The 14,483-nt window shown below is 39.1% G+C and overlaps 1 protein-coding gene across 1 annotated transcript; it reads right to left on the reverse strand.

Annotated features, from left to right (window-relative positions):
• Window positions 1-2,073: 2,073 nt before the first annotated feature.
• Window positions 2,074-3,656, reverse strand: LOC122643731 (cytochrome P450 94A1-like). Its single transcript, XM_043837320.1, has one exon. It carries the CDS (start codon window positions 3,646-3,648, stop codon window positions 2,074-2,076), a length of 1,575 nt encoding a protein of 524 aa, XP_043693255.1. The 5' UTR covers window positions 3,649-3,656.
• Between the last annotated feature and the right edge of the window lie 10,827 nt (window positions 3,657-14,483).

Here is a 14,483-nt window from a genome sequence, read left to right on the forward strand (position 1 = left end):
ATTTTATAGATTTGGAGGTCTAGTGTAACTTTGAATCAATGTTCTGAGCTATATCGAAATAGTCAAGTTGAGTAGTCTTAGAAAATTATCAAAATACCATTGAAAATGTTGATCGGATCAATGATGGATCAAACAATTTTGATGTGGAAAACTTACAAACATAAAAATATGGAACAATTTTGATGTGGAAAACTTACAAACATAAAAATATGGAATGACTGCACTAATAGAGTAAAGGGTAAAGGTTGGGCACACTACCAATGTGCCCAGCTTTAGTCTATGTCTCTCCGATCTTCTCCTCCTCCCCATTCATCACATCATTATCATTGGGCACAACTACTAGTTCTAGGAAAACCAACTGTCCAACCCTCTCCCTAAAGTAAAACAAAAGTGAGGGAGGGTTCTTTGAGCAAGTGCCATAGGGGAGGACACAAATGAGGAGCAAAAGCAAAGAGATCATTGTATATAAAGAGGGAGGAGGGAGGAGGGGGAGGAGGGGGGGGGGGCGCGGCCTGCAAAGAAAGAGGGAGGGAGGGAGGGGGGGGGCACAGTGCAGGCTGCGCCCATGCACATGGGGGTGGGCGCAACGATCGCCCTGCCCCTCTGAGTGGCAGGCCCATGTGCCTGGATGCAGCCTACGCTACGGCACAGAGAACATTCTCCCATAAAGAGGAGAGGGAATAGAGATCATTTTATGTAAGGTGCACAGAGAATGCTAGTGTACCCTCTATAATCATAATTGGATAGAACTTTAAACCAACAAAAATAATACGAAAAGACTAAAGGTTCTGTGCACAACCATGCACCATGCATAGTCTTGTTCTCCCTCTCACATGAGACCGTCCACATGACAAACCCCCTATTTATGCATCTTATCCCATTTCCACTCTCATGCAGCCATGCATGAAAATCTTCCTCATATAAGAAAAAATCATGATCATTGGTTTGACGATCATTATCAGGAAAATGACTTGACCGTCCAATGACATCTTTACCTTTCCTTCAAGGTGAATTCTCACCACAACTTTGAACTGTAGCATTCTTCTAAAGTATGGATTTAATTTCTGCTCTTCCATACGGATTTATGATTAACTTGATAGAACATTAACAGTAGAAACTCGATAAACCCATTAGTTATGGTAAAGCCAGGAAATAAAGAAGAAACAAAGTTATAACCTAATTAGCAGATAGCATATAGTATATAACATATTACAGGTTAACAATACTCTTATTCACGAAAGTTTGTGCATGTCGTGCATGGTTCATGACCATGCCTGTAACCGTTGGATGGGGATGAGGGATCATGTACTATATACGATCATACCCATCCTATGGTTGAAAGCACGGTCATCATGCACCATGCACCATGCAGTACTATGTAAGAAAACTCTCCGCGTATATATATATTTTTTATAGAAAACAAGGCTATTCATTCATGCACGTTCACCACCAAATAAAGGAAAAGAAAATACAAAAAACAGATTGAGAGCATGATAAGCAAAAGATATGGATATACGGTTTCCAAAACTAAGAAATGGAAATTGATCCGGTCGCACATGCTATTGACTGGGTCATCCATGCTAGGGATTGGGTCCTATATCTTCCCTAGAAGAAAGGTTACAGCCTTCGCTAAATTTAAGCGTATGCACGAACGTGCCAATAGAAGGGGCCCCAAATTTGCCAAACAGGCCAATGCAACATTGTTTGCACGTGCTGACATGCTGCCACAGCTTACTTTCAAACAAACTTGCCGGATCGACAATAGTCTGCTGGATCAACGAGTGGAGTGTCGATTGACGGTAAGAGAATGCTGGTGAGTACTGACCGATGACTGGGGTAGTAGAACCGACGTCAACCTCGATGCCACAAGTACCTAGATCGGCAACACTTATAAATACACAAAAGAAGAAAAAAACGCCCTTGACAAAGGGCCCAAACCCTGAAACATAACCATGAAACACAAAAAGTACCATCGACACAAAACCCTAAACACCCACAGAACGGGCCACCACCGCTCCGCGTATTTATTCCCTAGAAATAAAAGACTAAATCATTGTCCATAGCATATACTAATTAATCACCATTAATTAAGTTAGCGCTCTCCGCTGATCTACCATCCTTCCTCTCCTCAACTCTCACCGGAAAACCTCCTTTCATTTTGGCTGACAAGTAAGAAGTGAAAAACGGATCAAACCCTTTCTCCGCCGGCACCACCCTATACTTCTGCATTACTCCGGCAACGATCCTCTGCATCTGCAAGAAAGCCATATCCTTCCCTAAGCAAATCCTCGGCCCCGCTTGGAAAACAGGGTATGTGTAAGGATCCTTCCCCAGAAATTTCCACTTTCCAGAAATCTCCTCCTTCTCCAGCCACCTCTCCGGTCGAAACTCTGGCCAATCTTTCCCCCAAATCGCCTCTGTTCTTCCCATTGCATAAGGTATATATGTCACTCCCGTTTCTTTCTTCACAACAGTCCCATCTGGTAAAACATTGTCTGCAACTGCAAATTTGGTATCATGTGGAACTGGTGGGTAAAACCTCATGCTCTCACAGAGCGAAGCGTGAATGTAAACCACATGCTTCACTTCATCGTAATCAAGCGATTCAGGATTCTCCTTTATCTCCTTCAATATCTCTTCTTCTACACGAGGGTTGTTAGCAATTAACCAAAAGAACCATGTCAAGGCAGCAGATGTAGTATCCCTACCTGCTACGATGAAGCTGATGACGATATCTGTAACAAATCGCTCATCCGAATTGCCTGAACTCACGAATCTGGAGAGAAGATCCTCTGTTTCAAGTGAAGATTTTTCTTCCAGTTCTCGTTTCTTTTGTCTGACAAGATTTGTTGCGTATTCACGAACTGTCGAAATTGCTTCTCGTAATCGTTTCTCAGACCCAATATTAAAAGCTCTTTTCAATTTCCAAACTGGTGGCAATGTGGCATTAAATCTCGCACTGCTTATCCTTGTAGCATCTTCAAATGCCTCTGCAAATTCTGATACAGGTTGTGGGAATTTAGGCGACAAGCATGCCGGATCGAACCCAAAAGCAATTTTGCAGATATTGTCAAATGCAAATCTTTGAAGAATGTCTTGCAGATCAAAGACCATATTTTTGGCAGAAGCTTCAACGAGCAGAGGAAGGAGACGACCAGAGAGTTCATCTTCCATAACTGTTTCGACGAATTTCCGGAGTGATTTGGTGTTAAATTCATGACTGGCAATTTGTCTCTGAAACTTCCAGTTATCACCATCTGCGTTGAAGACACCATCTCCAAGGAAATCGTAGAGGTGATCTCTGAAAAAATTTCCTTTTGGGTATTGGTAGAATTGGGTTTTGAGGATATGTTGAACGTTGGCGGGATTGGTGGTTATGAGTTGGAGATGGCCGAGGGAACGATAAAGAAGGACATTTCCATTAGGAGAGCTTTGAAGAAGCTGTGTAGCCCATTGACTGAATCGTTCATGATTGGAAGCTATGGTAAGTGAAGAACCCACCAAAGGGTATACCCTTGGCAGTTTGGATGAAACTGAAGATGATTTCTTATTTCCCACATAAGAAGAACAGGTTTTGATGAAGAAGAAGATGAGGGGGAGAAAGAAGAGCAGAACTGAAAGTAAGAACTCAAGGTTTAGCTGAATCATGATGATTGGATTAACTTGGTTATAGTATCTCAGTGGTGTCTTTCCTTTGGTAATGTAGGTGTGAATTTATAAGCTATGGATCAAATCTGATCTTGAGTTGTATAATGGAGATAAAGGGTGGAGATTTTTGTGGAGAAATCTTGCAGAAAAGGTGAAAAAAAAAATGGCCCCATAGAAGCTTCTAATTGATAAAGATTGATGAATTTGTCACATGTGAATTGTGGGGTGGTGCTCATTTTCTTTTGGAGACAAAAGAAATGTGGTGGAAGTGATACTGTTGCTCTAAATAATGAAGTATTTGAGTAATTGAGGGAGTTTAGATTGGAAACTCTTTAATATAAAATCACAATGGTAGATTGGAAAAAGATTTCCACAGACATTCACAATGGAGGAAACACTCACTGACAGTCATCGTGATTGTCTATGGCTTGGAATCGTTATCCTCTCCGGTGTTGTAACGCATTGTGTGGCGCTACAGAGGCCATGTGGCACTGTAGGCCCTACATGGTGCACATGGCCTCTACAGCCGTCGCACGATGCGTTACAGTACCATGCTGTAATAGGAGAGGATAAAAATTCCTACGGCCTGCTGCCCGTAGCAGCTATAGCAGTGCACTAATGAGGCACAGTGCAATGACCGCCTTACCCCTGCTTTGGCAAGGCGCTTGAGCAGGGATAAGTCGGTCATTGCACCGCGCCTCATTAGTGCGCTACTATGGTTGCTATGGGTAGGCAAGCCGTAGACGATCTGGATTCGACAGTCATCTGCCTCCCTCCTTTTCTTTTAGATGAAGCAAAAGTATTCCCCCTTTTGTATTGTATTGACGCACATCTCACTATTATAATAAGGAAATTTCCTCCACTTGGAAAAAAGATCTTGCGCATCCGTGGCAGGAGCTGCACAGGTGCAACACCGCTAAACGACAGTAAAAACAGGGATAAGGAAGTCATTTCACAGTTGGGTCCCACCTGGGCCCTATATATGAAATAACTAACCCCTTATATTTGGGGTGGTTTTCGTGTTGCACCTGTGTAGGTTCAGCCATAGCTGCACAAGAGCCAAGTCCCTCCACTTGTACGTGAAAAGAAGTTTTAACACATCTATAATTTTTTTCCTTGCAACAATGAAATGAAATGAAAAAGATGGATCCAATTAGGGAGAACCCTACAAATCTCATGTAATCACCATCAAAAGTTTGCCTCAAATGGTTGGTAATCTTCCCAGTCAAACATAACTTCCTTAAAAAATAGAAACGTCCAGTTTTCTTCAAGAGAGGGTGAAGGAGGATTCCTTTATCCACGTTAGGAATAGTGAAATATATTTCGAAACTCCACCAAGGAGAATTAAGGAAAATTTCTATTATTCTTTGTTTGAAGTTTCACCTCTAATTTTTATTTTTTTGGGTTGAAGTTTTACCCAAAAGAGTAATCGTATATCTTCTTCTCCCCTCTATTTTAAAATGACCAAATTATCCCTCATTAACCCATTAATCATTTCTTATTATAATTCTTTATTAATTTTTTGGGAAAAGGCACCGTTGGGTGTTCAACATGTGTCATTCTTTTTTCCTTTTTGAAAAAGACCCTTTTGTCCTCCTGTATCCAACCCTATCATTGATGTATGATGCTAGCTTACCAAATGTTGGGTGGAAGGGGCTGAGATTTGCAGGGTGGATTGGGCTGGTTGTTGAGTTGTAGTAGGGGTGGGGTGGGGGTTGCGGTCAAAAGAGGAGGGGGATGGCTGCATTCCATGGAGGAAGAAGTAGAAATTAAAAACCAGAAATGGGGATTGAATGATGAGAATAAGAAAATAATTAAATAAAAAATAAATAAAGAATGAAATCTCACATATGATGAGAACCGATTAATAGGTTAATAAGAGGGGTAATTTGAATATTTCAAAAAAATTGGGCAAAAACGTACGATTTCACTTTTTGGGAGAAAACAGACGTGAAACTTCCGACGGGAAATTTGAATAAATAAAGTATAATTAAGGGGAGTGATAGACATTTTAATAAGAACAAAAAAAAAAAAAAAAAAACAGAGAATGTTCTCTGTATCGGATGGATCCATTTATTAATCAGATAAATTCTTTCAGAGACGTGTGAACTTGACAAAGATGGGACGTTTGGAAGTTGGAGAGGGACGAGTCATTAATTTAAGGGAGAAAATTTTCTGTCCCGACAGAAAACTGCTTCCTTTAATTTAATTGATTAAATCCTGAAGAAAATTAAGTTATCTTTATCTCATTTACGTTTTGTGGACGTGACTCTCTTCCTTTCCTGTGAGGCCTCCCAATCTTTATAGGCATTTAATATAATATCTACTAGCTCTATACTATCATTCTGACGGCATCCAGAAGGAGTATAGGTGACAGCATCCAGAAGGTGTGTAGGTGTTAGAAAAACTATGTGTGGAGAAGGAAACTTCAAACTGTTTTGAACGCGATATTATTATTTTAAAGAAGATATTTGTCTCACATGACAAATTCAGCTTCAAGACTCAACAAAGCAATAAAAATAAAAACACATAACTTCTTTTAAAGATATTGAAATCAAGAGAGAGATATTTCGTTTGAACATGAAAGGTTTTTTGCTCTACGAAGACCATGAAACCTACCTAGTCTGCAGATATAATAGTGCCACTTGGTCAATGTGGTAATTATGAATATAGATTGGTCATATGTCAATTTGGTCATGTGTCAATTTTGACTCTAAAATTTGAATTTTTACCTTTCTGGGTAAGTCTACACTGCATTGGTGATCCATGCACCCTTTTGGTAGTCTTTGATTTTTCAATGCGTGGTTTTGCCACTGGACAAACATCGTTTGGGATAAAACTTAACTTGTGCAAATCCACAAAATTTTAGCAAGATGGTTTTGATTCTGATCCCAAATTGACACCCTTTTTCAGGATCACTAAAAACCAAAAAAAAACCTGAATGTAGGGCCCCTTCAGTTCGACCTCCAGTGCTTAAAAACAATGAATGGCCCGAATGACAATGGTTTGTCTTTCCTCATTTTGAATGGATGAATCCTAACTGAGAAGGAATTCTTTTGCAGTGGCTTCTGACTCCTCTCGCTGAGCTATGAACTCCAAGACTCCTTCAAGCCCCTAAACTTTTATACTTAATCATCTTTGAGTCTAGTTTACTCAATTAAAATTTTAGATTTAATAGTGTTGAATTAAATTTCTTATTAGTGCAGCCCTTAACAGAGCAGCAACTGTTTTTCCTTTATCTGAGATAAACCTTTACATATTTTAAGGCACTTAGGGTTGTATTTCTTGCATTAGAGGCATATAGGTTATTTTATTTCACATAAATACTTTGATTCTTATAAAAATATTTTCCTCACTGTTTTTATTATTTGTAGACATATAATTAGGGTTTTTTTTTTTTTTTTTTTTTTTTTTTTTTTTTTTTTTTAAGTTTTTCATATTTCCTAAAATTTTTACAAGTGATTACACTTTGGGCCTTTAGTACTCGTTTTTTTTGGGTGGGGGAGTAAACGGGCCTTTAGTACCGTTATATTTAGATGTTTTAAGGATGACATTTTCCTCTTTGTAGAATGAAACAAAATGGCTATGGGCCATTAGCAATTGGGCTGTTTTTTGATCCATCTATATAGTGAGTCTGAAGGTAAAGGGTTATAGCTTATGGGTTTTAGAACGGTGGGCCAAAGATATGTGTATAACATAGGAGAAACTTTTCCTACACCACGTGCGAAGGGTTCAGCCACCATCCTAAGGCCTTAAAACATCCCCCCTTATTTAGGAATAGTTGAACATACCCACCACTATTTGCATGATACTCTCTCTTATCCATCCAAAAGTTGCGGTCAAAGGATTCTCATTCACCCTGGCTTAAGGAACACTCAACCATGTTACATATATCATAGTATCATACATGCATGAGATTACCTATGTAAGGTTCCTTTCAGGGAAATGGAGCCTTATTAATTTTTTTTTGTTTGGGAAGTAGTGTTTTGTCCGGGAGTGTGGCCTATGAATTTTTATTCTTTCAAGTGCGGTGTAATGCCTAGTGCACCTTTAAAGTGCATCGGACGGTGCACCACACTTCACACTTGGTTTTTTATCCTCCCAAGTTCAGTGGCCACCGTCTGATGCACTTTAAAGGTGCATTGGCAGTGCACTACACTTGAGAGAATGAAAATCCATGGCCTATAGGGGTGTCAACATGCCGGGCTGGGCCAGGCTTTTCCTAAACCCTTGCTCAATCATAGGAGCCTTAACCTAAACCTAGGCTCAGCGCAGCTTACCAGGGCCAAGCATGCAACCCTAGCTCAACCCTAGGAGCCTTAACCTAAACCTAGGCCCAGTCCAACCCTACCAGGGCCAAGCATACCCTCAACCCAGTCCGACCCTGATTGACCTTAAATATATTGGCTCATTGAGTTGTGGAACTAACAAAGCGCAAACTATAAAAAAACGGTGTTTTTCACAGAGAGATTGTTTCCAAACTTTGACTCGTGACCACTTGGTTAATGGTTACAATGAAGGAACCTTGACCATTGCACCAAGTCCCACTCTTTATATGTTGTTTAAATATATATTATATAATACAGGGTTAGGCTGACCCTGTCAAGGTCGAGGCCTGTCCTCTTCGAGCTCAGGTCGGGTTAGGATGAGTTTAGATTGGTTGGGTATTTTTGACACCCCTAGTGGCCTATGCCAACACTCCCATGTGTGATGTGTCTATATCTGTCCTCTTCAAAATAAAAGGGTATAATTGTCATTTCATATGGAGAAGAGAGAGAGACTTATCAAAACGCTAGCGTACGCGACACTTCTAGACACAGTTTTTTTCTTTTTTAAATTTTATTCTTATCTATCTACTTGGTTTAAATTGTCACAGACATTTTTAGGAGAATGGGGTGGTCAGTACTCAGTAGAGACTTCCCAATCCTCACAAGTTCCAATTAAGTCTCATGGAAAGGCTCAACGCTGCAGAGTATGTCTCACTCTCTCACTCTCTCACTCTCTAATAAGTCACTCTCGTTGCAGGCAAGGGTATTGAAAGAAGTAAAATCAGCTTTAAGAACAGGAAAAATGAAGTTCGTGCACACATCAGTGCTAATGAAGAACATGCACATACCATTAACCATTGGTTCTTAATGTATTACGAATGATCATCTTCAGTCTCTAGGTAGTCTTTGGGTGATTGTAAATGTGGTAGAGGTTATGAATTAGTTATCATTTATTGTATGCATATTACGTAAAAATAATAATAATAATAATAATAAATTATGGATTTAATTAGAATTTATCGATTAATAAGGAAGTAGATTTAGTTATTAGATTTAGCTAATTAGTTGGAGTTATGTTGATCGCATTGTAATCTTTAAATAATCTACGATTATGAATGGATTAAACTTTTGAATAATTTCATTAATTTATTTAGAGAAGAGGTCGATTACCTCCCAATAGAGCTTTGTCCGTAAAACCAATCCTTATCCTCTCTCTCTCTCTCTCTCTCCCTGTGCCCCTACCCCATTCCCCTTTTCGGATCTCTAACCCCATTGTACACACTGAATTTATCACCTCAGGAATTATATCAATGATGATGACTAGAGTCTCCTAAAATTTTGTTCAAAATCTAGGTCTCAAAAAATATGAAGGGTTCTCTAGGAAAATGATAAAAATGCCCATTAATGGATTTAACCCCCCCAAAACTTCCCACTCTCAAAATCCTCTGCAGTATTGGCGAGGCGGCAGTGCACATCCGATAGCATTGCAGAGGCCATGTGTGCCATGTGTGCCACCTGGCCTCTGCTGTGCCGTCGGATGTGCACTGCCGCCCAACCGGTACTACAGAGGATCCTAGTCCCTTTCAAACTTTACATACCATTGTATTTCATCATTACAGACCTAATAAATGGTGTGAAGACAACATCATCTGGCCATTATTTTAACAAAACATTTATTTTGTGAGTCCCCCACTTTGAATGCAGTTTTGATATGTTCCTAGATAAATTTAATTATGCTCTTTTCAAGACCTATTTGTGATTTTTTATTTTTCCTAATTTGTCATAAATATAAATAAGTATTATAAACTATACCAAACATCTACAAAAATAGAAATTAATAAAATAAATACAAATACAAATCATACCAAAGAGACCATTAGTTACCAAAATGCCACCACTATTTATTTCTTCCCCTATTTACAATTTTACATTGTCATCTCTTATCACTACTTCCTTTTTCACCTTATTTACAAAACTGCCACCCACACTCCTTCCGTTCACATCCTTTTTCACAAAACCCACATACACACCATGGTTTAAGTAATCGATATCGACATCAGTATCAATCTCTACCAATATCGATTCGGATCATTCTGTATCGATCTGGATTAGTCATGTTTTTTTTGAAAAAACTCATTTTTTTAAATATTTTATCTTTGTTCGTACCGAGCTGATACCGATTCCTCAAACCATTTTATACACACACCTACCTTGAAATTTTTTTCTGTTTTGATTACTATCCGTTTTTCTTATGTGGAATCAATTTCTGTTCTTCTATGTGGATTTGTGATTTCGTGGTAAAAGTGTAAGAGTAAACATGGTAAATAAAACCTGAATATCTCATTAATTTTGGCAAAGGATGAAAATAAAGAAGATAATTGTAATCAAGAAATATAGTTACAGTTTAAACAAACCATATACGTTTGAAAACCCTCCACACCCTAACGTTATAAATTTGTAATATTTTTTAGTGGCTATCCATACGAATATTCCTTTAATAATGTCTATTTTTTTATCCCCTATTTAAGAGAACTTCTTATTATGACCAAGGTAGTGAACTAAGACATTGAGGCCATCTCCATGCCTCATCGCTATGGCTCAGTCATGCAAGGAGAATCCCTTGCAATTCGCCTTGCCTTTTCTCATGCCATCTCAATGGGAGGAAGTAATCTTCAAGTAGAATCAGACAATAGGGAGGTGATCCAATACCTGCAGGGATCGACTCGCGACCCACCGTTAGAGGCTACTATGGTGCTTTTAGATGTAATCTCTATGTGTAATTCTTTTGTTTCCATCACTTTTCACTATATTCCAAGGGATCTGAACTGTGTTGCAGATGCCCTAACTAGGAAGGCCCTATCTATCATGTGTCTGACAGTTTGGTCTATTTCCACTCCTTGGCTTCTTTGATTTTATAGGTCTGAAGCTCTCGGCAGTTCACATGATCATTATCAGTAAAGTCATTTTCTACCAAAAAAAAAAAAAAAAAAAGAACTAAGACATAGTTATCTTACTTTTTTGTCGTTTAAGGATAAGATAATATATATTTTTTTTTAATGAAAGTAAATTCTATCATTTTATATAAAATAATGTGGAAATTTTATATTAAATAATGTTTATTTCTTAAAATACTTTTTTATCCTTACATTAAATAACTTTTGAGAATAAAATAAAAAACAATTAAAAGAAGGTTTTTTCTTTAGCAATTAAAAGAAGATGGAAAATATTCTCTGTGTTGGGGGCGCAAGATGCGCCCAAACACATGGGGGTAGACGAAATGACCGCCCCACCCCTCTGACTGGCCACTCCATGTGTCTGGACATAACGTGCGCTCCCAAGCAGAGAACAATCGCCCAAAAGAAGAATACAACTCCTTAATTCACTAATTTGGTGGAAAAAAAAAATTGCACCCCTTATTTAATTTGTCATAACATGATACTATATTGAAATCTGAAGTAACATCGGTCAAAGATTGTAATGCCGTTGACAGAAATCATGTTTTTTCTTGTAACATAGGTAGCTTGGGAAGCACCTCTTGGTGTAGTGATAGCTGCAAGTACAGTAAAGCACTGGCCTAAGTCCAGGGAGTGGTCGCTTATTTGACTCTCCTTGTTATCCCCCTTCACACACACATACACCCACACCCCCACCATTCTTTCTAGAGTTGGGAAGCCAACCCTAGTGGCCTATAGGCCCTCGATAGATCACAAAAGAAAAAAAAAATAGGTACTTCCTAAATTTGATTTGGGAAAAAGAACTTTATTTGAGAGTGAATCTTGTGCTAAAAAATATAGGGGTGAAATGACCACCTTGCCTCCCATAAAATGCATATACGATAACCTTGCTTGATGCCCTTCAAACGTTTTACCATTGGGCTCTGGCCCTCAGCATAGAGGAGCCATGCCTTCTGAACAGAGAACACTTCCCCATTTAGCATTGGTAACCTTTGAGAACATGGTTTAAGTGCACGGTTTCAGAATGGGTATCAATCAACCCAATAACCAATATAGTATTGGATCAATATCGGTATAGATTGGTTGTATCGAAAAAACTTGTCCCTGATTCTCCTTTTAAAAAAATTGAATTTTTTGACCATTTTAACCCTTATTCGTATCGTATCATCAATATAGTATCAACACGATATTAGGATTGATCATTAACAAAACCGGTATGTATCCCCCTGATACGGCCGATACCGATACCTCAAACCATGTTGGGCAAGGTTAGCATTCCCAAATATGTCTGCCTGCCTCCCCAGTTGCCCACCGCAGTAAAAATTCAAATAATGGAGGGGACACAAGCGCATGGGTACATTATGTCATTACGTGGCTTCTAGAAGGAAAACTCCCATGATTTCTTATTTCTTGAAAAGCATGAGACACCCTGACACCTATGTGTGGAACAAAATTTTTTTGGTAAAGTGTGGAACAAAATAAGTAGAGAGAGAATCTTTCCTTCCAAAAAATAAAAGCTCATTCTAGAAGGAGTCTGTTTTAGTGTACGGTGTCAGATCGCGTATTTGTCACTTTCAAAAACCGGTATTGGATAGTATTGGATTTCCCTATAGTGCGCAAGCTGCCCCAATTGCCCTTCTGCGTAGACCCAAGGTCATGTGCAATGATCACCTTACCCCTATGTAACTGCTTTGCTTAGATTGGAATAAGACGGTCATTGCGCATGACTCTATCTGCACAACACGGTGCAGTTGGGGCAGCATGCAGCAAACGATCCATAGGATAAGTCTATCCTTGGTTTGTCTTAAAAGATGGGTTTTCTTTTTATTATTTTAGTCCTTGTTTATATCATTTCACTGCTATGATATTGGTATTGATATTGGTATTGATATCGGTACTATCACCTTTAAAACAATACAATATCAGTCATCTCGGACAATCCAATACTGATACCTCAAACCATGAGGACATAGCCTCCCACTCGATTGTTTGTAAAAGCATGGTTGGGGATGAGATCTGCCCATGCGGTGGGCCCTCACAGTGGGCCCTAATTAGTACTACATTAGATCCAATGGACTTGGATTTGGTGCAGCACTTTGCCCGGGCTGCACGTGCAATATCAGACTCAAGGCGGCACACATTGATCGCCTTACCCTTGCCCGAGCAGGGGTAAGGTGGTCAATGCGCACTACCTTGAGTCTGGTGCTGCATGTGCAGCCGGGGCAAAGTGTTGCACAAGATCTTTTTTGTAGATCCAATGGAAAAGAAGGAAGAATGTTCTTTTTTTTTTTTGGTAATAGGGAGCACGCTCTTGACCTAATGGGTTGGGAATTTCACACCAGAGCAAGGCACACACGACGGTTTGGAAATAGGCATGGTGTAGCCACCTCATTTGTTACTTTAGAGGCATGCATAATAAGGACTGGATGCAATTGTGTGTGGGATCTATTTTATAGATTTGGAGGTCTTGTGTAACTTTGAAATCAATGTTTTGAATTATCTCAAAATGGTCAAGTTGAGTAGCCTTAGAAAATGATCAAAATACCATTTAAAATGCTGATTGGGTCAACGATGGATCAAACAATTTTGATGTGAAAAACTTACAAACATAAAAATATGGAATGACTCCACTAATAAAGGGTAAAGGTTGGGCACACCGGCGATGTGCCCAGCTTTAGTCTATCTCTTTCCGATCCCCTCCTCCTCCCCATCAATCCTATCCTCACCATTGGGCACAACTGCTAGCTCTAGGAAAGCTAACTGCTTGCCCAACCGTTTCCTTAAAGTAAAGCAAAAGTGAGGGAGGGTTCATTGGGGAGAGATCATTTCATATAAAGGAGGAGAGAGAAAAGAGATCATTTTATGTAAGGTGCACAGAGAATGCTAGTATACCCTCCATAATGATAATTGGATAGAACTTTAAACCAACAAAAATAACATGAAAAGACAAAAGGCTCTGTGCACGGTTGTGCACCATGCATAGTCTTGTTCTCCGTCCCACATGAGACCGTCCAAATGACAAACCCCCTATTTATGCATCTTATATTCATATCCCATTTCCACTCTCATGCAGCCGTTCATGAAAATCTTCCCCATATAAGAAAAAATCATGACCATTGGTTTGACGATCACTATTAGGAAAATGACTTGAGTGTCCAATGATACCTTCACCTTTCCTTCAAGGTGAATTCTCACCACAACTCTGAACTGTCGCATTCTTCTAAACTATGGATTTAATTTAGAGGAAGGATCAACTCCACGTACCAACAGGTGAACGTACATCTCAGAGTCAATTCCATTTTAATTTTATTTCCATAAAAACCCCTTCTCCCCTTGTAAATGGCAAATATAGGACAGGTGGTTGCTTCTCACATGTACGTTCACCTGTTGGTATGTGTAGAGGAATCGAACTCTTTAATTTCTGCTCTTTCATACAGATTTGTGATTACCTTGATGGAACATTAACAATAGAAACTCGATAACCCCATAATTATGCTAAAACCAGAAAATAATGAATAAACAAAGTTATAACCTAAGCAGATAGCATATAGTATATAACATATTTCAGGGTAACATTACTCTTATTCGCGAAAGGTTTTGTGCACATCATGCA

Source organism: Telopea speciosissima, chromosome 10 (assembly GCF_018873765.1).
Source record: "Telopea speciosissima isolate NSW1024214 ecotype Mountain lineage chromosome 10, Tspe_v1, whole genome shotgun sequence".
In the NCBI taxonomy this organism is placed as follows: domain Eukaryota; kingdom Viridiplantae; phylum Streptophyta; class Magnoliopsida; order Proteales; family Proteaceae; genus Telopea; species Telopea speciosissima.